Below are 26,953 nucleotides of genomic sequence, written 5' to 3'. Positions count from 1 at the left end.
TACCAGATCTAAGAGTACAAGATTTCAGTTTTTCCCCATTTAGAATTATGTTAGCCGTTGGGTTTTATAAATGGCTTTTACCTGATTGAAGTAGATGCCATCTATTCCAATTTTCTGTAGGACTTTGAACATGAATGAGTGTTGGACTTTATCAAAAGCCTTTTCTTCATCAATTGAGATAATCATATGGTTTTTAGTTTCCACTCTATTGATATACTGTACTACATTTATAGATTTTCAAATATTGAATCATCCTTGCATCTCTGGGATGAATCCTACCTGGTCATGGTGTATAATCTTCTTGATGATTTGCTGTATTCTATTTGGTAGGATTTTATTGAGGATTTTGGCATCTATGTTCATGAGGGAGATTGACCTATAGTTCTGTTTTTCAGTTGCATCTTTCCCTGGTTTTGGTATCAGTATAATACTTGCTTCCAGGAATGATTTTGGGAGGTTTGCTTCCTTTTCAATTTCATTGAAGAGTTTGAGGAGTATAGAAACTACATCTTCTGTAAACTTCCTGTAGAATTCAGCTGTGAATCCATCCGAACCTGGCCTTTTCATTGTCGACAGGTTTTTTATTACATCTCGTATCTCATTGGCTGTTATTGGGCTATTGAAAGTGGTTATATCTTGTCAATTCAGTTGTGGTAATTTGTACCTTTCTAGGAATCTGTCTATTTCTTCTGTGTCTTTTATTCTGTGAGAGTAAGATTCTCAAAGTAGCTACTGATAATCTTCTGAATTTCCACTGGGTCTGTGGTAATTACACCCTTTTCATTCCTTATTACTTGTATTTGAATTTTTTCTGTCCTCTTTTTGATGAGGTTAGCTAGGGGCTTATCGATTTTATTTAATCTTTCAAAGAAGCAGCTTTTGGTTTCTTTAATTCTTTGAACTGTTTTCTTCGTCTCAATTGAATTAATTTCTGCTCTGATCTTTATAATTTCTTCCCGTCTTTGGGCTCTGTGTTTGGTTTGCTCTTCCTTTTCTAGTTGTTGGAGGCACAGCATTAGGATGTTTATTTGTTCCGGTTCTGTTTTCCTAATGTGTAAGTTCATAGCTATGAATTTCCCTCTGAGAACTGCTTTCATCATATCCCATAAATTCTGATAAGTTGTGCTTGAATTTTCATTGAATTGTAGATATTGTTGAATTTCATGTTTAATTTCATCTGTGACCCATTGGTTGCTGAGTAGGGTGTCGTTTAATTTGCATATATTTAGGGTTTTTTTCTGGTTTGCTTTGTCATTTATTTCCAGTTTCATTGCACTGTGTTCAGATAATATGCGTGGGATAATTTATTTTCTTGCATGTATTAACCATGACCTATGGACCAGCATATGGTCTCTTTTAGAAAATGACCCATGTACAGGTGTGAAAAATGTGTATTCAGCTGTGTTTGGGTGGAACACTCTGTATATGTCCACTAAGTCCATTTGTTTCAAGCTCTGGTTCAGTCCTGTTATTTCTTCACTAATTTTTTGTCTGGTTGACCTATCTTTTGGGGATAAGGGGGTGTTAAGGTCTCCTGTTAAGATTGTGGTATTGGCTATTAGATTTTTCCTGTCCATTAAGATTTGCTTTATATAGTTGGGTGCTCCCGTGTTTGGTGCATACATATTTATGAGTGTTACCTCTTGCTCTGTATTTTTCACCTAATCAGTGTATAGTGGCCTTCTTTATTTTACTTGATCATTCTTGGTTTGAAGTTGAAACTGTCTGAGAATAGGATTTGTACCCCTGCTTTTTTCTGAGGTGCTGGGGCGTGTAGTGTTGTTTTCCATCCTTTGACTTTCAGGCTGTAAATGTCTTTATGAGTTAAATGTGTTTCTTGTATACAGCATATTGTTGGGTTTTGTTTCCTAATCCACTGTGCCAGTCTATTTCTCTTAATTGGTGAATGGAGACTATTTACATGGTTATAATTGAGATGTATTGACTTATGATTGACATGTTATTTACCTGTTGTCATTTACTCCTTTTTCTCCTGTGTTTAATTGTTTGCTCTATTTAGTTGGTTGCTTCTGATCTCATTCATGGAGTTCTGGTCATTTTGGTCCCTCTCTAGAACATCTGTCAGGAGCCTGTGTAGGATTGGCTTTGTCATCATGAAATTCTTTTGTTGTTCTTTGTCATGCAAGTATTTCACTTCCCCATCAAACTTGAAAGAGAGTTTTGCAGGGTAGAGTAGTCTGGGCTGGAATTTGTTTTCATAGAGGACTTGAAGTACTCTGCTCCTTGCTCTTCTTGCCTTCATGGTTTGTGAAGAGAAGTTGGCCGTAATTCTGATGGGTTTTTGTTTCAATGTGATCTGCTTCTTTTCTCTAGCGGCTTTCATTATATTATTCTTGTGCTGGATTTCTGGGATCCTGACTGTTATATGTCTCGGTGTGTTTTTAATTGGGTTGAGGTTACTTGGTGTTCTGTATGCTTCAGTTACCTGAATGTCAGATTGTTTCCTCATATTTGGGAAGTTTTCTGCTATTACTTGTGCCCATATATTTTTAATGTGTTTTGTATTGACTCCTTTCTCATTGATACCTATTAGTCTCACACTATTCATCTTTGCATCATCTTGCAAGTGATGAATTATTTTTTCCTGCATCCTAGTTGTTTTTAAGAGATCTTTTCTTACCTTTTCACTAGCTGCACCAGCATCTTCAAGATCTGAAACTGTGTCTTCACTTTCACTCACAGTTTTCCAAGCTTGTGATTGAGAGTTTAAGTTCCTCCGTATCTCTTTGACTGCTTCATGTGATCTATTTCTTTCCTGTATTGCTCTTTCAAGGAATACGTCATTTTTCTAATCTTGTCTATTTTTTCTTTAATCATTGTCTTCTTTAGAAGCAGTTATTACTTCTTTTACTGCAGAGGTTTTTTCAGATTGGGTTTCCTCCCTATTTTTCTGTATTTGATTCTTTACTTTAGGTGCTATGAGTTCGGAGAATACTTTTTTTATTTCAGAAAATAATTCTGCTCTAAATTCCTCTATAACTTTCTGCTGTTGCTTATTTACTTTCGACGCTGTTAATCCATACATTTCAGCTGAACTAATGTCCTCTGCACTTGTTCTGGGTGGGCATTGGATTTCCTTAATATGTTTCTGAATTTGATTGTTTACTGCAGATGCTATTAATTTAGGGATTTCTTTTTTTATTTCAAATCTGAGTTCCTCTATACCTTTCTGCAGTTATTTATTTCAGAAGCTGTTGATTCATTGATTTCAGCTGTGTGATTCCCAGTTTGTTCTGTGTTAGTGTCCTCTGCACTTGTTATGGGTAGGCTTGGGTTCTGAGATTGCATTTTGCTCCTTCTCATTGTCTTTTTGTATAGCACCGTCTTCTGACTTTTGTTGTAGAGTTTTGGTGCAGTCATAACCTTAGCACCTACTGAAATTCAGGTGCAGATCTACAAAGTTTGAATTTATCCAGCTGTGCCTGACTTGGGTCTGGCTGCTGTGCTCAGCTCCTTCCTGCTGTAGCCCTTGGGAATGAACCTGTTCTGCCCCTCTGGCAAGATGTTTTGCTCCTGGACTAGCTGGGTGGTTCTGTCCTCTACTGTCTCTGCAGGGACTGCAGCTGCAGTTTCACCCCAGCCTGTATGTCAGGCCTGTGCTGAGTCTGGAGTGGACAAGGTAGAGTAGTGGGGAGAGGAAGCTCTCCCACATACTCACCGGGCCTGGGCTAGAGCTGAATCTGGGGGTCCCTAGATTGCAGCAAAAGTTCTCACTCGAGGACGTGGACAGGGGTGACTGCGGAGTGGTGGGGTGGATCCCAAGGGGGTGGAAGAGGGTCTCACCCATGCTGCGCCTGGGCTTGGACCAGACAGATCCTGGCGGCGCAGGGTAGCTGGATACTCTCCCACACACTCACTGGGCCTGGCCTAGGGCTGGGTCTCCTTCATATTTTTTATGGTGATTGATTGATTGATTGATTGATTGATTTTGCAGAACCGGGGATTGAACTCAGGCCCTTGCACTTGCCAGGGAAGCGCATATTCCACTGAGCCATCTCCCCGGCCCTGTGGTGCCTTTTAAAATGCAAAAGTTTTTAATTTTGATGGACTGCTGTTTTTCCTTTTGTGTTTTCAGTGTCATCTAAGATATTTGCCTAAACTAAAGTCTTGAAGCTTTAGTTTTCTCTTGTGAAAGTTTATCGCTTTGATGTTTAGTGAAGTCCTGAGTTAATCTTTGCGTGTTGTAAGCTGGGAACCAAACTTCTCTCTGTCCTTCTGTGTGTGGGTGTCCAGTCATCCTGTACCATACTCTTCAGACTGTTTTCCCTGTTGTATTATCTTGGTGCCCTTGTTAGCAGTCAGTTGACCCTTAATGTGAGAGTTTATTTCTGAACTTTGGATCCTGTTCCCTTAGATAATATGTCTGCAGTACGCCAGTACCACAGTGTCTTCGTTGCTGCACTGAGTGAGTTTTGAAATTGGGGAGTGTGCATCCTTTAAATTTGATTTTTTTCAAGATTGAGTGTATTGCCATCCTAAGTGTATATAATCTTTTGTGCTTTTTTACCTATCTGGTCATCTTCTGTCTCTTTCAGCAGTGTTTTATACTTTGTAGATTATCGGTTTATATTTTTATTTATAAGTACTTCATCTTTTTTGATGCTGTTTTAGAATTGTTTTCTACTTTTATTTTCAGTTTATTGATAATGTATACAAATACAATTGAATTTTGCAAGCAGATTTTTGTAACTTCTGCCCTTAGGAAATTTCAGTGTTGCCATGTGAGTGGAGAGCTGAGGATGTAGCTCAGTGATAAAGTGTTTGCCTAGAATATATAAAGCTCTGGTTAGATCCTAAGGGGAAAAAAATCCTGAGTGGACTTCCAAAAATGAGGAGGTAAGAATCAGAGATGACAAGGAAGGGTTTCTCTGCAGGCTCCTCCTGGGGGCTCTCGATGGGTCATGCACTTTAGTAAGTGCTCAGCACAGCTAGCATTCAAGACCAAGCTGCACACATCTTCAGGGTGTTCTAGAACTGTCAGGTGCTGTGTTGCTCTCAGGAGAACCCTCAGCCTAATCATCAAGAAGGGCCGAGTCCCACCTCCTGCACATTCCTCCCACTGCCACACAGTGAGGTACTATAGAATTCATAAAAGAATTGAGCATGGGGATTTTACTGACCTTGCATGATTATTGTGCTAATAAGCTTATGGTTGAAGTAAAAAAGGCAAGTCAAGGAATTTAGCCTAAAGAAGCAAGTCCTCAACACAAAGGGCTAAATTCATTCACTTAGTAGTTACTTACAAGTCATTCATTTTCCTAAATACTATTTTCGTTTCATGATATATTAATCAAACTATCAAATAAGCAATATTTCTTATTTTTTAAATATTAATTGGCAAAATGATGATAAGTTATTACATACTTAGACATTTTCAGGAAATAGGCACAATTTTTAGACTACTTTAGCTGGTAGTTTAAAAACGTCACTTTAAAAATTTCACAACTTTTTAATGGTGGCACACACCTGTAAGCCCAGTAAAGGGTAAGGCAGGAGGATCACAGCAAGTTTGAGGCCGGTCTGGCTACATAGGACATCCAAGGCCAGCCTCAATTACATAGATGCTGTCCCAGAAAAAAAAAGAAAAAAAGAAAAGTATGAAACTACTTCTAAACTTATGTCTTATTTATATTTAAGGTTCTAGCATTTTGGACAGAGCTGTTATTGAACATAATCTGTTGTCAGCAAGCAAATTATATAATAATATCACCTTTGAAGAGCTTGGTGCACTTCTAGAGATCCCTGCTGCTAAGGTATTGTCTGAACTTAATACATGAAAAAGGTTAAATCCTAAACTATAGAAGAATGAGAAGATAAAATATGTAATTGATAAATGTTGGTAACTACAACAGAAATACTTTTATAAGACCTCAAGGAAATAAAAGCATGTGTGAGCTGCTATTTAAAATGCCATCCTAGTAGAATTGCCTTAGTATTTTTTGTGTTTCAGTGGTATTTTATAATAGTTACCTGAGGTGGAGCTCTTATAGGAATCCCAGGTTATGATGCCCATGTGATAAGAATCTTTGTTTAGGACATGTTTAAGTCCACTTCACAGTGATTTATGATATCTAATTTATGTAAGATTTTGATATATACCTTACTTTTTTCTGCCCTAGATTAACTCAAAGGTTAAACAATTTTCTATCTTTTCAAAAAGAGCTAAGATAATCCCTAGACTCTTGAGAGTTTTGTGCTTGGTTTAACTTGTTGCCTGACTTACTAGAGAATTTAATTCAGTTCTTAGGATTTGGTTGGCTGTATATAGACTACTAACAGTATTGAGAAGATGTTTTAGTCATTTACAAAAATTTGTCTTCCTTTTAAATAATATTAAAAGTAAATAACTTTCACCTGACTTACAGACCTTAAAGTCATGTAGTTTTGTGTCAACATCTCTGTTTATCTGATAGTGAAATTTTAATTTAGGATTTTCAAACAGTTTCTTTACTTGTACACATTCATACAGAGTTAAGAAAATGGACTAAGTTGTGGACCAACACTTAGTTACTATTTAAAAGATGCTTTTATTTTTAGAAGTTAAGACTAAGGGAAGTGAATATACTTTTAATAGTAAATATTAATCATAGTCTATTAGGTGTGATTTAGGATTAATGTGAAAATGGCCAGAAAAAGGGCCGGCCAGATAGCTCAGCAGATTAAAATGCCTGCAAGCAGACACAAGGGCCGGGGGTGTTCAGTCTCCCGGCCTGCCATGCAGGCCACGCCCCTGGGGCATGCTGAGATGGCAGTTGAGACTGAGCATGGTGGCATGTGCCTGTAATACCCCCTCTTGGGAAGCTGTAAACAGGCAGATCACGAGTCCAATCTAGTAGTGAGACCCTGAGCACCCTGTAGACTATTCCCTAAAATTAAAAAAAAAAAAAAGGGTAAAAAGACCAAGTCAGCCAGTCTGCTTGTATTGCAAACATGTCATCTGGAGCTAGTAGGGGCCTTTTGCTTCCCTCTGTGTTTGAAATCCTTTCTTTTTTGTATTTGAGCATCTAGTCTGCCTTTCAATTTTTGTTTTTCTTTCATTTTAAAATTTTTTGGGTTTTGAGACAAGGTCTTGCTCTCTAACCTAGGATGGCCTTGAACTTGGGATCTTCCTTTCTTAACTCCTGAGTGCTGGGATTACAGGTGTGTACCATCATGGCTGGGCAGTTTTTTCTCTAAAAAAATATTAATTTTTTGAAGAGATTTTAAAATAATACTGCGAGATGGAAACGACATAAAATGAAAAAAACTAGTTGGTTTTTTTGTAAGGGTATAAGTCACAGTGAGAAGAAAAATAATTTAATTTTGAGCATAAGAAAAATTTAGTAAAAGGACTGGATTCATGTTTAAAATATCACAACAAGAAAAACTGATCCCAGCAATCTTAAAATGATAGGTTATACTGTACCCAGAAATACATAGGAAAATAGGCGGGCTTGTAAGGAGTCTTTTTATAGCAAATGGCAGGTGTACACACTTATAAAGCTTAGTAGCTAAATCCATACCTTTCATTTCTTGTATATTGAGTAACGGCTAATATGACAGTTAAAATTTCTAAGAAATGCTGTTGCTGTTGTTTTATAGGCAGAAAAGATTGCATCTCAAATGATAACAGAAGGACGGATGAATGGTTTTATTGACCAGATTGATGGAATTGTTCATTTTGAAAGTAAGTAGTTTTGTGTATTTTGGGCATAATGAAAGGCAGAGAACTGTTGTATATTTATGATTAAAAGGTGTTAGTTTCCTTTGATGCAGACTTGCTACTGGAATGTACTTATTTTTATTTCTAAGATTAATAAAATCTACTTAATGCAACACTTTCTAAGCTAAGGAGAAATTTGACACTCGTATCGATTCATCATGTGCTTTTCACACATTTTCATGAGCTCCTGCCATGTCAGAGTGTGGAAGTCACAGGGACATTTCCTGCTCAGTAAACTTGTACAGGCAGACAGATGAACAAGGTCTCTTCTGTAGCCCTCTTTCCTCCCCCTGTTGCACCATGGACTTTGCTGTACCCCAGAGCTGCTCTGCACATAGGATTGTAATTGGGACTGTCTAACTCTGACCACAGCCTTTTCCTGTCTTGCCATCTTCCAGTTTCAACCACTTCTCATAGCTGTCTGTGACCACATGGGAACCCCTGCTCCTGCTCCTTCTCTAGTTGGTGGGTCCAGCCCTTTCTGGTTTGGTTTTTGTTTTGCCTACTTTATCTCTTTAGCCTAGATTCCATGGTCCACTGGTTGGATTACTTTTTTGCCGGCACTCTAGAACACCTGCTTCCCTGTTGGCTTTTTATTCTAGCTAACAAAACCTCACTTTGAATGAATCCAGTCTCCATCTTTTCCATGCCTGCCCTGAGTAACAAGCTGATGTTGCTGAGGAGAGGCAGGCACAGAGACAGTGCTGTAAGGTCACGTGCACAGGTCCTCCCTATCCGGGACCTGGGGTCAGTTTCTCTAGTCCCCTCTTTTTTGTGCCTTGCAATAACTGTTCCAAGCTTGATTTTTCTTAAATCTCTGACTTTTTCTTCCTCGGTGTAAGCAACAAAAAAACTTGTTTCTTGTTCTACAGAAGAAAAAAAGCCATCAGTGTGAAATTACTCCAACTTCTGTTTTGTTTGTTTGAGACAGGGTCTCTCTATGTAGTTCAGGTTGTATTTGAACTCATTGTGTAGCCCTGGCTGACCTTGAAGTTGTGATTCTCCTGCCTTGGCTTCCTGAGTGCTGAGATTACAGGTATGTACATCACATCCAGCTCTGTTCTACCTTCTTGACCAGATTCATGAACCTATTAAGCTTTAGGCATAGATCTATAGGAAAGTTTTTTTTTTTTTTTTGTTACTGGGGAATCAAACTTGGGATCTTACACTTGCCAGGCAGGCACTGAGCTATCTCCCCAGCCCAAGGCATAGATCTAAGTCCTTTTTCTCCCTTGCACTGGAATTGTTTGTATCTCCCTACTATAACGTTTTTCCTTTGGTGTAAATGAATGACAGGAGAAAAATAAAAGAGGCCTTTATTGCTTGGTGCAGGAGGACTGCTTGAAGAGAAGCAAGGAATCCTTGGAGGAGGGAAGAGTGCTGGAGGTTCATTGAAGGAGACAAAGAGTCTATTTTAGGACTAGAAAAACACAGAAATTTATCTGGGAATGACATGTTATTGTTTGTGGACCCAATGCCATGTTGGATCACCTGCCATAATGACCCTGGCAGAGTTCCATGCAGGCAGAAACCCGGCACCTACCCATTTCTTTTTTTTTTTTTTAATGTATTTGGTACAGGGTCCCACTACACAGTTCAGACTCACATTAATTCTCCTGTTTGCAGCCTCCCTAGTGCTGGATTATAGGTGTGTACCACCACGCCCAGTCTTACTTTCATCTGTGCATAGGTCTCTCACTACTGCTCCTGGCCACCCACTAAAAAATACTGTTTTCGGAATCTGACACTAACAGGTTTTGTTTTTGGCGGAACTGGGGATTGAACCCTGGCCCTGCTAGCAGTTATTTTTCTCTCTTTTTATCCTTTTTCACTCTGTTGAGCTCTTTATCAATATTTTAGCATATTCAAGTCTTTCCTATTTAAACAAAGATATTTTAACCTGTAAATTTGACTTTTAAACAAAATGGGTAGTGTTGGTTCCTGACCTCTTTCTGAACACCATGCCATGACTGCTACTGCCTTGATATCTGTCATCTCTTTTTCCCTGTTCTGCTTTTCTTCTTGTTTTTCCAGGTATTCTTCAAATATTTGTAGATTTTGTGATGCCTTTCATTTTAAATATTGGAGTTACTTATAATTAATCCCAGGCCTTTACCTAACACTGCAGAGTTTCCATAGGTAATCTCTTCTGCTCCCTTGGATTCCATTAGCATCTCTGTGTAGATGCTGGCTGGATATAGTGAGCTGTCTTCTGAGTCCAGACCACTAGCTGTCCTTTACTGTTGAGCTGCCTCAACTGCTTGCTTTATGAGCGTCTTAGAATGAGCACACATCCATGACTGAGTTCACTATCCCTCTCACCAGACAGCTGACCTGGCATTCAGCAACTGCCTTCCTCAGTTCCTCCAGCATCCTTGACCTTGATGCTCTCATTCCCTTCACTGTCAGAGTACTGTGGCTGTCTGGAGCCTGTGTCCTTTCCTTCACCTTATTCAGTCTACCAGCCCAGTCTGCCACCTCTGAATTCTACCATTGTACTCTACTGGTTTTGAGAAATCATTTAACTGTACAGCTAGAGTTATTTCAATCTTTTAAAAATGTAAATATAGGGCCAGCCAAATAGCTTAGTGGATTAAAGCACCTACAAGCAGGTACAGGGGCCAGGAGTTTGATCCCTGGGCCTGCCGTGATGGCATGTACCTGTAATCCCAGCTCTTGGTAGGCTGTAAACAGGAGAATCACTATGAGTCCAATCTAGTAGTGAGACCCTGAATACCCTGTAAACCCTTCCTTAAAAAAAAAAAAAAAAGTAAACAAGAAAACAATAATAGAGGATTGGATCATGCTGTGCTCTTTTTCACTCTATGAATGGCTTTCCTGCTGTTTGTAGAACAAAGCTCTGCAGTTTGCAAAAGCTCTACCTGGCCCTTCTTAACTTTCTCTTGCTATCCATCACCTCATCTTTTTTCAGTATTGTAAATTCCTTCCTCATCAAGCACCCTACATATCTACCCTCTCCAACCCCTCCAGCCCTTTTGTCCCTGTCAGCTGGAAAAGGGTTACCCTGGAAGGAGTTTCCCGGTTCTGGATTAAATCTGACTTACCTTTGTGTTCCTGTGTCATCCTGAGTTTCTTTCCAGCATTAATATGACTTCTTTTCCATTGTGGAAGTATTTGCTTAATGTTTGCTTCCATTTCCCAGCTGAGCTTCCTGGTTCCTGGCGGTAGGTCTTAAAGTTGCCTGTTCTTCCAAGGTATCTCCAACACCCAGTGCTTGGCACAGTCAGAAGTAAGCATAGTCACTGTACGTGTGTGTTGGGTGGCAAAGGGGTCACCAAGGGAAAGACCATTGGAGTTCATTTGTAGCAGGCCAATAAAATATGAAATATTTTTCTAATTTTCTTGGATTGAAAGTTAAGAATTCCTAAGACTTTTTCCCTCCTACCTTTTTGCCTCTAGCCTCAGCTCCCTGATGGAAACAATGTTAGTAGGTTTGCCTTGTGAGTCTTTCTAAATACTTATATAGTTATGTAAAAAAAAAAAAAATGCAGCTTTTTAAAAAGTGAGATTATAGTTTAAAGTATATGATATTCTGTAAATTACTTTTTAAACTTACATTTTTGAGTCAGTAAAAGTTCAATTTGTTTTATTATAACTTCGTAAAGCTCAACTGCTCACATGTCTTTATAGCACATTATTTTTGTAGAACTGAGTCTTAAAAGTAATACTGTTGAATCAAAAGATGCATATATATGTATATATATTTTTGTTGTTGTGTTTTTGTTTTTTTAGAGACCCTACAGTATGTTTTCCAGGAAAGTGTCATTTAGGATTCCATCCACATAAGAGAATAAATCTTAAAAATGATCAGTTTTTATCTTTTGCCAGTTAAAGGGGAGGAAGCTATATTACTGTTCTATTGTGCCTTTCCTTGATATCACTGCACTTTAAATATTTTTCCATGTATTTAGCATTAACATCCTCTTGTGTAAGTTAATATTGGTTTTTCTTGTCTATTTCTTCCCTTACACCACACTTTTTTTTTTTTTTTTTTTTTAATGTATTTTAGTACAGGGTCTACAGGGTCTCACTACATAGGTAGATTGGACTTGTAGTGATCCTCCTGTTTTCAGCCTCCCAAGCCCTGGGATTGCAGGCATGTGCCACCATGCCCAGGCTCAGTGGGAGTCTGTGCTCACCCTATGGATGGTGCCAGCATGGCACACCTAGTAGGATCAAACCCTAGTCCCTGGGCACTTTAGTCTGCTGAGCTATCTGGCCATCTGGCCAGCCGTACCACACTTCTTTTGACCTTCCAGTATCAGTTTCTTGCAGCTTGACTGATTTTGATTTTTTTTTTTTTTTTGAGACAGGGTCTTACTATATAGCCCAGGTGGCCTTGAACTCACAGCAGTCTTCCTGCTTTAGCCTCCCGAGTACTGGGATTTGAGTACTGAAATTATAGGCAGGCATCGCTATGCCCAAGTCTTGCAGTGGCATGTTCACTTTAACTTTTATGGGTGTTACAGATGTTTCTTGCATCCTGTCAGTTTTCTGAAATGCAGTGCATATTCTAAGTACGTCTCTTTGATTTTTGTGCAACCAAATATGCCAGTATTCATTGTATGGCTTTTGGATGTATGCATTGCAAAAAGATATTGAAGAAGTCTCCTCCATATTAGGGTGAAATTTATGTTTCCCTAAAGCATACATTTATGGAGAGAGAGAGAGAGATTTTATCTAGTTTATTTCTTGGATAGTTTTAGGGCAAAATCTAGTTTTTTATGTACTTCATTCCACTGACATGTAACAATATCATGCACAAATGTATAGTAAATGTTAGTACTGGCAAAGCACTCTTGGCCCTCCAATATTTCTTATTGAATTGAAATTCACTTAACAAACTAAATTAATCGTTCTTAGTTAAGTGGCCTGTGACATATTCATGTGGGCAACTTCCATCTCTGCCAAAAACATTTTTTGTCTCTCTGCAAGGAAACCCATTCCCATTGAGCAGTTGGTTCCATTCCTCCCTCCCCCCCACCAGCCCCTTATAGATTTACTTGCTTTGCATATTTCTTAAATAGAATCATAGACTCTATAGTCTTTTGGCTTTTTTCACTCAACAATTGAAGTTTACTTGTGCTGTGGCATGTAACCAACACTTCCTTGCATTCCCTTGCACGGCATTGCCACAGCTCCACCAGGCTCTCATCTTCAAAATAATTTTGGCTATTTTTCTTTTTTAAAAAATGTATTTGGTGCAGGGTCTCACTACACATCTTGGACTCAGTGATCCTCCTGTTTTCAGCCTCCCCAGTGCTGAGATTACAGGCATGCACTACCACACCTAGTATTGGTGGCAGCTCAGTGGGCCTGCGGGCAGGGCTGGCACCGGCGTGGCTTGTGGAGCCTGGGATTGGGGATTGAGCCCTGGTCCCTGCGCTTGCCTATACAGGTGCTTAGTCCCCTGAGCTATCTTACCGGCTCAGTGTTGGCTATTCTTAAATGCTAATTCTTCCGGTTTTTTTAACTTTAAAATTTTGTACTTGTTATAAAATAATGTATTAAAATAGAGATTGTCTATTGATACAATAAGGGGAAAGAGTGATACTTACATATTGTATCTTTTGATCTGGGAATATGATTATGTCTAAGGTATCAGTGTTATGGTTATGATTTACGTTGTTTTTCATTAAATCTGTCCCTTTCCATAGTAAATTTTAGTGGTGGTTTGAATGAAACTTCTGTTTTTTCATTTTTTACTATACCTCAGTGATAGAAGAAACAGGTAGATCTAAGATAATGTCTCTGGTATTTGCTATCAGTTTTAAAAATTTTATTTAAGTGCTATGTTTATGTGTTGTCATAGAGCAGGATTCCCAGTCATCAGCTAGGAGATGGGTAGGGACTTCCTCTGTATTGGCAACCCCTCCCCATCACTGGCATGCCCACCAGAGTCCTACTTCCTTCAGATCAGCAGGAGTAATAGATTCCCATAGGAGCTTGAACGCTACTGTAAACTGCACATGCAGGGGATCTGGGTTGCACCCTCCCTGTGAAGATCCAGTGCCTGAGGCTCCTCGGTAGATAGAGCTGAGACAGTGAGGCTAATGCTGTGGTGAGTAACTGCAAATACAGATTCAGATGAGCAAACAGATCTGACTGCACTGAGATCATCATAAATCAGTTGCTTAGATATTCATCAAAATCCCATCAGTGAGCAGCAAATAGTAAGTTGCATCCTGCAGCAGGTTTTAAGTTAGAATTGACACTTATTTTCTTACATGTATGACCCGCCCATTATTTTAACGGCCACCTCTGTTGACGGATGTCACCTCTCATGCACTTGTACATGCTGGTCCATGCATGAGAGCTGCTGGCACTGATGTATCTTGTCTAGGTGCAGGAAAAACAAGCTGAGAGCTCCCACTGATTCAGCAATATGCTAAGTTGTATAATTATCTCATTTTGTGGTAGAAATTAAGTGCACAATAAACAGAATATACTTGAGTCACCCCAAAACCATGCCACCACCCCCTGCCCTCGTTCCACAGAAACACTTTCGTCCATGAACCCAGTCCCTGGTACCCAACTGGGACCGTTGCCTTAGTCATGTTAGGGGCTGCTGGTAACCTGGATAGAGACTTGCTTTTCCCACTAGATGGCAGTGTTTTGGGACTCAGTAAACAGTAGTGCCAGAAAACCTGCTTTGGTGTCTCTTGTTGAGGTCATTATGGCTGAGGTCATTCAGTTTACAGTAATAATAAAAACATGTATCTCAGTTTTTACTGTGTGGTGGGGATTTTAATTATTCCTTAATCAGCTCAATTTTTTAGCCAACATTTTTGTAATAAACTTATAAATTTTTTTCTGATTTATCTTTTAAATCACATTTTCTGTGAATATGAAGTAACTTCAGTTTAATACCCTACTATATTTCCTTTTCTTCTTTAGCACGGGAAGCTTTGCCAACATGGGACAAGCAGATCCAGTCCCTCTGCTTCCAAGTGAATAACCTTCTGGAGAAGATCAGCCATGCGGCCCCAGAGTGGACTGCACAGGCCATGGAGGCCCAGATGGCCCAGTGAAGCCCTTGTGGCCTCTGCACGCTGCGTCTGCTTCCGTGTTGTGCGGGTGGACTCACAGGAGTCCTTCCACTGCGTCCACGTCACAGCCGCATACATTTCCGTCCTTATCTGGGTTCCTCTTACTGAAGACAATAGAGCAGGAAGTGGAAACATTTATAACTGTGTAGTCCCCACATGTGCAGGCCAGTGTATTAAGCTAACTCTGATGTTTTGAAAGCTTTTTCTTTAAACAGAAGTGAAATATCTATGGCTAAAAAGTTTGGGATTTGTGGTAACTTTGTAGTCATGTTAAACCTAAGTGCTTGTGCATCTCCAAATTTGATGATCCTAATAAATGGAGAAATGAGCCAAATAAAAGTAGTACTTTGTGTTTAATTAGTGAGAAGTATTGAAAATTGTTTTTTCCTTCAATTTAGCACACCGTGATTTATACCATGTGCTACAAATACATAGGTCAGTTGTAATGCCTGTTCCTCGGAGCCACAGAGCTAGGAGGTAAGGTTAATGCTTCCAACAGCTCCAGGTAACAGCAACAACAGGAAACTCTTCCTTTAGGAGAGTTAGGGTACTCTTTGCTGGTGGATTTGAGCCCCATCTTACAGAATGTGGAGACCCTGTCTCAGACTAAGAAAAGGGATTGGGGATGTAGCTCAGTATAAAAGCCCTAGGTTCAGTCCCTAGTGCTGAAAAAAAAGTACATAGTTAACTTCCATTTTCAGCCCCAACATCTAAAGTCCACATACCATATACCTTCCTTATGGCAATAACAAAAAAGGGCTAAACCAACTGAAAATTAATAGCTTTTGTTATGTCCATTAAAGAATTACCACTACGCACACCACCCCAAAACCGAAGAGATCTCCTTACTAGGGGCTGTTGTTGGCAGCAGTGATGTGAGAACTCTGGCCTCATAGCCACAACAGCAGCGTGAGCTGTGAGCCCCGTGTCCTGCCAAGCTGTCACAGGCAAGGGTGGGATCTGTTCGAGTTTCCTGCAGGGAAGGGAGGTGAAGCAGCTGCACTGAAGGATACTCAGGGAGGGGCAGCTGACTATATGGACCACCCAGCAATGTCTACGGAAGGTGTTCACTGCAAGGGAAGCTGTTGTTGGAATCACCAGAGCCCGCCTGACTGAAAGAAAGGATAGACAGTTCCATCTTCCTGCTGTTTCTCTGTCTCAGGTAAGGGAAGAAAAAACCTCTGAAGATGACAGCCCAGAGAATCGGACTAAAGCCAGAGATACAGTGATACAGAACCCTTCCCAAACTCCTGATTAGTGCAGTGGCAAGGATCCAGTATAAGAACAGGATCGTGACTGGGCGCTGTAAGATACACTGGTGAAGAAGGTATTCGTAGGAAAACCTAAAAGACAGGAAAGCGGAACAAGGAAACAAGCCTCTTCCAGTTATGTATAGCAAACAACAGTCTAGCTCCTGCCCTAATTACAACTGTATACTGAAAGTCTGATTGCTTACCTGTTACTTAATTCATTATGTCTGACTGAATGAGAACATTACCAAAATGATGAAAACGTCACTCATTTTTTGAGAAATAAAAGAAGCATCAGGGTTGAGGGCAGGAATCTATTTAAAAAGAGTGGGAATTTTAGTCTTTAAAGTTTATGAGTGAATAAACAGGATGGCAGCATGTGTTTTTTGTTTGTTTGTTTTTTTTTTCTGTGCATTTAGTAGATGTCCTGACTATTAGTAATTCTGTTTTTCAGTCTCCCAAGCACTGGGATTACAGGCACCTGTTACCATGCCCAGTCTCAATCAGTTTCAATCACTCTGTCATTGCACCCCAGGGTCAGGGCCAGCACAGCACACCAGAGATCGAACTGCGGTCCTTGTGTCTCCTTCAGCAGGCACAGGGATTGAACCCCAGTCCCTGCATCTACTTAAGCAGATGCTTTAATCTGCGGAGCTATCTGGCCGGCCCTAGGATGGCAGCATATTGAAGACATATTTCACTTGCTTCTGGCTGCCATGGGTGCTAGAAAGTGAAATGTAAAAAACAAAAAAAAAGATTCCACCTGAGTCTACAGGGTGGATTTCAAAGAAATAGCTATAGTTCAGTTCCACAAGTGACACCTAGCCACCATTAACTGTCACGGTCATTATGCATGTCCACAACACACTAGAACTTTGTGCGATATCCTATCCTCAAACTGTTAGAAGTGCTGGTCATTTACTTGCCATTCCAGTATTTATCTTATGTTTTACTCTTAGTACTTCTTTGCTATCATGAAAACTTTTTCTGAGTTCAATTGTTTGGAAACATTTAATTTTCTGAATATTGCTTAATCTTAATTTTTGTTCTAAGATTTGTACTGTATCTTTGACTTACAATTTATTTAAAAGACATTGTATGATATCTTCTAGTATTAGAAACTTTAAAAAGTGTATTTCCATTTTCTGTTGACTTTAAAAAAAAAAAAAGAGGTTTGTACCTATGTTGTTTATTTATTATTTCTTGCCTTTATCTTGTAATATGAGAAACTACTTTGGCAGTAACAATACACAATGTACTAACCATTATTACTCTCCTAAAATCTTGTTTTGAGATTTTGTAAAAAAATAATAATAATAATAAATAAATAAAATAAAAATTAAAAAAATTTTAAAAAGCATGCTAGCATTTAGGCTAAAGCACAAGAGAGTGCTTCATAGCATAAAGCTGAGGCAGGGCCTTGTCCTGGCAGAGGAGAGCTCTGTGTACCAGTCCAGAGCACTCCATGGTACCAGTTTGTGTTCGTACACACACAGGTGGCAGCACACCAGCCGGTTCCCCCAGCTTGCCTGTGACCTGATGGAATCACTGGAGAGGTGTTCTTATTTGCAGTCGGCCTTGTGTTTACCAGAAACATCACACACCACCTTCTGTAAATCAACAGATAAAATCTAGGAGATAACTAGGAGGAAAATACTCCAGATCTTCAATCTGCTTGTTTTTTTTATATGTGAGGATGTGAAGTGGATTGAAGATGCAGGGTTGAAGGCAAATAGTCTAGGAGCTCTGAGCGGTCCGTGGGTCTGTCCTTTGGCTATCAAGTACGGGTGTGCGGAAGACGGTTGTGTGATGTTTCTGTGATGGCTTCCTCACACTTGTGTCAGTTTGGGGACTGTTGCAAAACGGCCTCACACAGTCACATACTATGTAAATCAGCCTCCCTCACTGGCGTATGGGCCCATGGGCTCTTTGCAGCTGTGTTGGCAGTTCTACAGTGACACTTCCCCCAGAGGGTAAAGGGCTTTGCGATAGATGCGCCGTTATCCAGGCATAATGAAGCAAAAACAGTTTGCTAGTTGATAGAGCTGTGAGTGCTTAATTTGAAGAAATTAGTTTCTATCCCTTTTTTAAAAAAAAAAAAAAAAAAGAAAAGAAAAAAAGAAATAAGTTTCTATAGGACAGAATGGAATAGAAGCCTAAACCTCTGGCACTGTTTATGTAGCTTCCCGAATTCACAGCACTTTATTGAGATAATCCTTTGGCAACAGCAAGGTCAAGAAAGTAATGTGAGTTGTGACTGCTTTCGAGAAGGCCAGGAGGGACAGCACCCTCATTGCCCACAACCACACTGGCCTTTGCGACATGCAGTGTGCCTGCCCAAGCACAGCACCGCAGCTTTTGGATGAGGATCGTGCTGCCGTTTTGCCAGCTTACTACCTGAAATGATAACAGTGCCTGCCTGTTTGCCCTGTCAAGGCTGTGATACGTTTTCCCTAGTGGTTTGGTCTTAAACAGAAAAGTCTCTCCTTCCCAAAATATTTTGAACTAGTGAAAATGAAAATACAAGTCGTCAAAATTTTGGAAATAAAAACAAAGCAGTACTAGAGCCGGCCAAATAGCTCAGCGGATTAAAGCACCTGCAAGCAGGCACGGGGCTAGGGGTTCCATCCCAGGACCTGCCATGCCGGCCCCGCCCCTGGGGCACAATGCAACAGCAATTGAGACGGTGTGCTGGCACACACCTGTAATCCCAGCTCTTGGGAGACTGTAAACAGTTGGATCACTAGGAGTCCGATCTAGTAGTGAGACCCTGAACACCCTGTAGACCCTTCCTTAAATTTAAAAAAAAATGCAATACTTAGGGGGAAATTTATAGCCCTGATTGTATACATCAGAAAAAGATTTCAAGGCAGTTAGAAAAAAGAACAGATTAAATACAAGTAAGCAGAAGAAAAAATAATAAAAATTAGAGCAGATGAGATAAAAGTAATGAGGCTAAAAGTTGAAAACAAATAGAGCAAATTAGTAAAACCAAAGTTGATTCTTTAAAAAGATCAATAGATAAATAAATAAATAAAAATAAAAAATAAAAAGAGCAATAGAGCCTCTACCTAGGCTAAGATAAAAAGAAAAGACAAAAGTTTATAATGACAGAAATGAAAGGTCATCACTACAGATTCCATGAACAGTAAAAGAAGTATGAACTGCTCTCTGTCCATACTAATAATTAAATGAATGGACCGATTCCCTGAAAGATAGTCATGGTACAGGCAAAATCACACAGCTGATCTGAGTGGGCATAGATCTGTTGAAGAAGTTAATGGACAGTATCCTGCCAAAACAAAGAACCAGGTCCTGATGTGTTCACTGAAGAATTTCACCAAATATTTAAGAAAGGAATTGTATCAATTCTTTATAATCACTTTCAAAAAATAGAAGCAGAGGGAACACAGCCTAATGCCAGTATCACCAATCTTAGACTGAAGCTGGGGCAAAAACCACAGAACCTCCCCTTCCTGGAACATAAAAAAAAAAAAGCCCCACAGACCTGATGGCCTTACCTAGGCGAGAGAAAGTAGAGATTTTGCAGTAAGAGAAAAGTAGGAGAGCAGGCTAAGGGGATAAACTTCTATGATGCTGGCCTTACCAAACACCAGATAAAAACACAAAACTGAGCTGGGTGTGGTGGTGCACACCTGATATCTCAGCACTTTGGAGGCAGAAACAGGATCATTTATAGAGTCTGAGGCCAGCCTGAACTACATAATGAGACCTTGTCTCAAACGACAGAACAGAAACTGTACCGACCCCTTTAGTTTTCATGAACCTAGATGCAAATACCAAAACAGAAGCAAATCAAATCCACAAACACACTATACACTATAACCAAGTGGAACTTATTCTAAGTATGAAAGACTGGTTCCATATTATAAAAATTAATTAATGTGAGCATCATGTTACACTAATGAACAAAAATTGTATGACTCATGATAGATACAGAGAAGCATCTGATAATCCAATACTCATATATAATAAAAACTGTAAACTAGGAATGCAGGTGAACTTTAACTTCATAAAGAACATCTACGAAGAAAAACCCCTATATCTAATAGGTCATATTTATTGGTTTGCTTTCTTATTTGCTTATTTGAGACCAATCTCAGTTATGTCACCCACACTGGTCTTGAACTCCTGGCCACAAGCAGTCCTCCTGCTTCAGCTTCCTAAGTAGCCAGTACTACAGGCACAGGCTGCCATGCCTGGCCCTAATTCCTTCCTGCATGGTGACAGATTGTGTTTTGCCTCACCCATTGGGAACGAGGCCACGGTGTGTGCACTCATTACTTATTTAACATCATGCTGCAAGTCCTAGCTAATAAGACTAAAAAGGAAATCAAAGCTTATGCAAACTGGGAGAGCAGAATAAGTCTTTGTCCACAGCTGTCCTGATTGTCTACACACAAAACTGCACAGAACCAGCAAACAAAATGAAAAATCATGGAACTGCTAGGCAACTGTGACTGGCCTCAGCATCCCAGGTTAATACCTAAAATCCAGTTCGTTCCTCAGTAATAGCAACCACCATTGTGTTTCAAAATGCTAAGAACGTGTGCAGTAAAAGATGAGAGAAAGTGGAGATTTTGCAGTAAGAGAAAAGCAGGAAAGCAGGCTAAGGGGATAAACTGAAGCAGCCCTGGGAACCATCAGGGAAATGCCAGAGCCTGCTTTTTGGACAGTTTGTCAGGTAACTCAGGGCAGGCAGCAGATTACAGAGGTGAGGGAGCTGCAGGTACTAGAGGGAGGGAGAGACGTTCAGGGCTATGAACAGGGGTTGCCCTGCATTGCTCTCTAGATATGACCTTATACATCTGGGTAAGTAACACTGCTGGACCTGAGGGGAAAAGGTGAGGGGCCATCCAGATGGACTTGATTTGTGAGAAAGGCTGTGTCCTTCCCCGCAGCATGTCAGCACCTGGCAAACCCTCAGGCCACACCACTTGGCTGCTCAGGTTGGCCACTCTGGAAGTCACTATCCTAGGGTGCCTGGGCAGGGTGCTGAGGAACAGCATTCTGGGTGGTTGGTCAGGGTATATCCCAGCATGCTCAGGAAGACAGTGCCACGATACACTCAAGGGACATTCTGTCTGTGCTGACAGCGTGGCTGTGGGCTGTGTGGCAACCATGGCCCTGCTCCCAGCTGGGATGCAGCCCCTGACCTCTGAGTCCTGTGGCATCCTCGAATCTGTCTTCCTTCAAAAGACCCAGATAAGGTCGACAAGCATGTTTCTGACGTCCAGGAATTCCTGCATTCAGACTCGAGAAGATTCTGGAGGTAGGAGCAAGCAGGCAGGCTGTCTAGTGGACCAAGACAGCCCTGACCAAAAGGGACGGGATTTTATAGGGTTTTTAGGGGAGGGTGTTTACAGCCTGAAACAGGAGGGAGAGCTAATCTAGGTAGGGCCATCAGGTCTGTAGGGTTTTTTTGTTTTTTTTTGTTCCAGGAAGGGGAGGTTCTGTGGTTTTTGCCCCAGCTTCCATCTAGAAGATACAAAGTCAGGTGAAATTGTTTTTGAGGTTTGGCCCTGGCTTGGAGCCAAAAAGAAGTTAACTTTGGAGTGAGGTCAAGGGTCCAAACTTACCACATGGTGTGGTGGAGCAGAAGACATCCGGAGAGGCCTGTGAAGCATCCCCTCCCCAAGCTCTCCAACCCCATGACGTTGATGCTTCGTGGTGTTGGACTTTTACAATAAACATGCAAGGCAGCAAGCTTTGTCTCCACCTCCCCAACTCAACAGATGAAAGGGAGACTCAGTGTGGGAACACCAACAGGACAGAAAATGTGGAAATAATTGTCCCACACATCCATCCATCAATATTTAACCAAAACTAAGTCATGGGTTTGATAATACAATTTTCATTACTTGCTCTGACACCTTGTATTCAAAAGGAAAAGAAAATCAAAGGGACAAAGCTCTTGCCATGCAGCTGGAAGCAAGGCAAAGACAAGCCCCTTGGCAGGAAGCCTCCTTGCCGAGGGCAGCATTCAGACTGGAACTGGAAGGGCGTGTGTATGAGGTCATAGAAGGCTGTCATTTACCAGTGGCAGGTTTACAATGTAGCCTTGAAACAAGACAGATTTCAGGAATTCCTGGACGTCAGAAACATGCTTGTCGACCTTATCTGGGTCTTTTGAAGGAAGACAGATTCGAGGATGCCACAGGATTCGGAGGTCAGTGAGTACAGTGAGGAAGAATTCGAAGGTAATTGCTCAAGCCTGGGAGGCAGGAAAACTGATTTCAGATATAGTGAGAACCAAGAAGCATGGAGTCTCCGTAAGTGTCAGGCACTGACACTTAATTCAGCCCTTTGATGCTTTCTACACACATTTCAATAGCGCCTCGCATTCATCTGCATTTGCATCTGTTGGGGGTGGGGTGGGCGGGGCTGGTACCTGGTCAGAACCATCAGTGGTGCGTGCGTCTTCTGTCCACTAGCTGGATGCTTCTGACAAAGGCAAGAAACAAGGAAAGATGAGACAGATTTCTAGGACTATTCCTAGGAGAGTCTTGAGCCCTCCAAAAGATGAAAACCAGCCTCCAAAGAGGGTCTCTGGGGTCCACACACCATGGGTTAACTCTTGAATTCTGGCAGTAATGTGTTTGATAACTTCACCATTGACATTAATCTCTAGGCAGAAGTTAGACAGACTGAGCTTCCCAAATACTCCTTCTTAGGCCAAGGGGTAGTCTAAGGCCAGTCTATTCTGATAGATGGCGCTTCTCACTTTAAGGCTGGCCAGGCAAAAAAAACTGAAGAACGGCCTGCAAAGAAGCAGGTGTCCACTGATGCCCTAGGCCTGTCACAGAGCAGGTATCCAGCGTCTTTTTACCTCTCTTCTAGCACTGTGGGTGAAAGAGCTGACTTATTAGGGGCCAAGACATATAGTGAGAACCAAGAAGCATGGAGTCTCCCTAAGTGTCAGGCACTAAGCCCCTGCTTAGCATCCCGGAGACCCTGGGTTTGATTCCCAGTACCACACACACAAAACAAGGACCTTGTTAGTAAAATCTTTTATTTGGCATGTATTTTAAATGTAATGTAAGCACTAGGGAGGCTAAGGCAGGAGGATTGCCATGAGTTTGTGGTCTTACTACATAGTAAGACCCTGTCTTAAAAAAAGAAAAAAGAAAAAAAAATGATATAAAGAAATGTGTAAGCCAGGAATTTTAACACAGAAAGAGGAACTAAGAGACAACATTCATTTTGAAAAAATCAAAAATCTGATTTTTTTATGCCATTATCCTCCTTAAAAATATCAGCTAAATTTCAGCTACAAAAGGTAGACAAATCTTCAGTTGCTTCAATTGTAGCTCTTCACCTAGAAAGGAAACAGAGAAAATAGTTCAGAATTTTCTCAGTCAGTGCTTTTTTCTTTCTTTTCTTTTCTTTTCTTTTCTTTTTTTTTTTTTTTCAGTACCAGGGATTGAACTCAAGACCTTGCTCTTGCCAGGCAAGTGCTTATTCTTCTGAGCTATCTCCTGGCCCTCAGTCAGCTTTTTTATTTCTAACAAACTTTTGTCTGCAGAGTCACTCAGATTGGAGGGAAAGCAGCAAGGATGTACTGGGTCCCTGCAAACCCTGCACCTGTCTCCTGCTGGGTAACAGCGTGTGTTGCTACGGCAGGCTTGGTGCCAAGAAGGAACCAGTACTGATGAGTTGTTTTGAATCAAATCATACTTTCTTCTGTCTCCTGCTTCTTCCTGGTATCCCTTTTTGTCCCAGGGCCCTTGCTAGAGGTCACACTATACTCAGTCTCCACTGGCAGTGGCTGAGACTTGCTAGGTCTTTTTTTTTTTTTTTTTTTTTTTTTTTTGCAGAACCGGGGATTGAACTCAGACCCTTGCACTTGCCAGGCAAGTGCTTATTCTACTGAGCCATCTCCCTGGCACTTGCTAGGTCTTGATGGCCCTTGACATATGGGAACCTGGCTCAGGGTTCGGCAGAATGTGCCCAGGTTGGTGGGCTCGGGCTCTCCTGTTCCCTTGTTTTGGGGACTTATTACAGGGTTTGTCACTTGAACACCAGCTCTGCTCACAGCCTGAGTGCATCCTAGTCACTGCCTAGTCACTAGGCCCTGGGTCCCCCTTGGAGGGAGGGACAGTGTCCACTTGAATCCTGGGCTCCTGTGCAGGAGATGGCACTCTTTTCCCAGACAGAAGCTGTCCTGCAACTTCTTTCCTTTCAATACTATTTCCCAATGTTACTTTTTATTTTTCAATCGGTTTATATATCCTTATCCCCCCACTCTGTGTCTGTCTGTTTCTCTTCTCTGTCTCTTTCTCTTTCTCTCTGTCTGTCTATCTTTGTCAGTACTGAGGACTGAATCTAGGATCTAGGACCCTCGCACTGAGCATTTTATATTTCTTATTTTGAAACAGGGTCTTTACAGTCTGGGCTCAAACTTGGGAGTTCTCCGCCTCAGCCTCTCCTGAGTGCTGGGGTTACAGGTGTGTGCCATCACACTTGACTTCAATCTATGTTTTTCTTCTTTCTTTCTTTCTTTTTTTTTTTCAGTATCAGGGATTGAACTCAGGACCTTGTGCTTGCCAGGCAAGTGTTTATTCTACTGAACTATCTCCCCAGCCCTTCAATTAATTTTTTTCTTTTCTCACTTCCCTTCATCTTTTCCTGTTCCCTCCCTTTCCTTTCCTTTCTTTTTCTTCCTTCTTCCCTCCCTCCCTCGCTCCCTTCCTTCCTTTCTTCCTTCTTGTTCTTTCATTTGTGGTCTGAGCCCAGGGTCTTCATACTGAGCTACATCCCCAACCCCTTTTTATTTTCTGACAGAGCCCAGGCTGCCTCAACCTCCTGAGTGCTGAGACTGCCATTGTCTCTTGTCCTGGAGAGGTTTCCATTTATTGAAACATGCATCATATATTATTCTCATTCCCTTCTCTCAGACTTCTCCTTGTGGACATTTTCTATCTAGCTTTGTTGTGGTAAATGCCACAGGGTCTGACCCTGAGTCCACACCACCAAGACACCGAGTTTCAAGACAGCTGAAAGGTGCCGCAGCCGGCTAAGAGCACTTGGGGAGGCTGGAGGAAAAATGCACAGCCCTGAGTTCTATTTCTTCACCCCACAGATCCTGAGGCCACTTTGCCGACTCACCGTGTCCCTTAGAAGGCATTCATGGCTCTCCTCCGGTTGATGTCCCTCTTGATTTGGCAAAGTGTACAAACGGGACAGAACAAGGTTGCCATGTAGTCATCGCAAATAGAACCCTGTGTGAGAACAAGAGCCACAGGAGGGTAAAATGCACCCAATGCAGTGATTTCAGAGATCCTGAAGAGAAGCAAACACCACTGCACCTTGGGGTGAGGGTGAATGCATTTAGGAAAATGTTCATTGGTTTTTCCAAAGAACTAATCTCTTTTTATGACCCAAATATTTTTCTATACTTTATAGTTCCTCCACAGCACCAGGGAGCAGGCTCCATAAATGGCTGCAAGAAGCAGGAGCGCAGAACTCTCTCCTAGGGCCCCTCTGCACCTATGAGGCTTCTGAGTCAAAGCCCCTAGTTCTGGGGTGGCCAGCATGAGTGATATCACAGGAAAATGGACATTTAAGGTCTGGAGTGTTGCATGTGCTGGGAAGAGATTTAGAAAGCTATCACAGAATTTGGGGCTAAGGTATTCGTAAGTAAATGGAGACTAATGACTCATGCATAAAACAATATTAATTTATATTTTTGTTTTGTGAGACAGAGTCTTGCTGTGTAGTACAGGCTGGCCTTAAACTCACTACATAACTCAAACTGGCATCAAATTCACAGTAATCCTCCTGCCACAGCCTCCCAAGTACTAGGATTATGGAGATGCTTCACCACACCCAGCAACCAGTTAGTAATACCAAGAATAAGAGAGTTTAACCCAAAAATCAATCATGTTCACAACATGACTCAACTCTAAAGCTGAATGAAGTGACAATGTAAGTGTCACAGTGTAAATGCGGACTGTAGAGTTAACCAAAGAAGTGTTCCCGCTCATGGAACTGAGTGGGTTGGGAAAGGGTGTAGTTAGGGTGGAGAGGAATCAAAGCTAAATTCTTATCTTTTGTGGTGGGGAGCAAATAAACAGTGCTTCAAACCAAGAGGTCAAGAAGCAGCAATACAAGTTTGTGATTTGCTGAAAAAACCTGTTCTGGGGAAGGAGAGGAAAATTTGAGGTCTACAGTTTTTCTTTGCAAACCTTGCAAAATTAGATTATTTAAAAATAAGTTGTTTCAGGGATTTGAGAAGTAAAAGCTGCATTAGAAAAACAGGACGTGGCGACATCGAATAAGCCAGAGATGCTTGATTTGGGGAAAATAGAAAGTAGCTGGGAGGAGGGGTGGGTAGCACAAAACAGAGCTGGGGAACCTGAAACCTAACAAGGGGGCAGGCAGCCAAAGGCAGAAAGGACAAGAGAGGAGTCCTGAGCTAGGAGTGGGAGGACCAGGCCAGGGGACTGGAGCCTGGAGGAGGAGGGCTGCTGGTGAGGGAAGTGGGGTGAGGAGAGAAAGGGAGGGAGAGAGAAGACTTGTGAATTCTTTTTTCTTTTCTTTTCTTTTCTTTTTTTTCTTCTTTTGCAGTGCCAGGGATTTAACTCAGGACCCTGGGCTTGTCAGGCAAGTGCTTATTCCACTGAGCTATCTTTTTGTTGAATGAATCTTTCTTGGTTCCTTTTGCTTCAGATGCATCACAACTTATTTTTTAAAATCTGATTAATGATTACCTTAAGTTTTTACCCTCAATTTATATTTATGTTTCGCTACCAATAAAATAGGGTCTTTAGAATACTTCTATTTCTTTTCAATTTTCCAAATTTTATTCAAACTAGCTGAAGTTTTCATTTCAGATGTCTGATTATTTTTCAAACTCCCAAGAAGCATTTTAATTTTTAAATTATATA

General features: G+C 41.0%; 2 protein-coding genes across 2 annotated transcripts in view; one reads left to right on the top strand and one right to left on the bottom strand.

The window, feature by feature from the left end:
- Cops4 (COP9 signalosome subunit 4) overlaps positions 1–15,130 on the top strand; it is a 46,709-nt gene extending 31,579 nt beyond the window's left edge. The window contains exons 8-10 of the mRNA XM_004629181.3: positions 5,659–5,774; positions 7,603–7,687; positions 14,642–15,130. Of these exons, the coding sequence (XP_004629238.1) occupies positions 5,659–5,774; positions 7,603–7,687; positions 14,642–14,775 (335 nt within the window). The 3' untranslated portion in view covers positions 14,776–15,130. The remainder of the gene's footprint in view (positions 1–5,658; positions 5,775–7,602; positions 7,688–14,641) is intronic.
- Positions 15,131–23,223: 8,093 nt separating this feature from the next.
- The window catches only part of Plac8 (placenta specific 8), a 17,952-nt gene continuing 14,222 nt past the window's right edge, over positions 23,224–26,953 (bottom strand). Inside the window, exons 4-5 of the mRNA XM_004629180.2 lie at positions 25,173–25,285; positions 23,224–23,382 (exon numbers count right to left, since the gene is read on the bottom strand). Of these exons, the coding sequence (XP_004629237.1) occupies positions 25,181–25,285 (105 nt within the window). The 3' untranslated portion in view covers positions 23,224–23,382; positions 25,173–25,180. The remainder of the gene's footprint in view (positions 23,383–25,172; positions 25,286–26,953) is intronic.

The sequence above is a fragment of the Octodon degus genome, unplaced genomic scaffold (assembly GCF_000260255.1).
Source record: "Octodon degus isolate 3935 unplaced genomic scaffold, OctDeg1.0 scaffold00028, whole genome shotgun sequence".
In the NCBI taxonomy this organism is placed as follows: Eukaryota; Metazoa; Chordata; class Mammalia; order Rodentia; family Octodontidae; genus Octodon; species Octodon degus.
The sequence above is the reverse complement of the archived record's forward strand: the minus strand, read 5'-3'. Positions and strand labels throughout refer to the sequence as shown.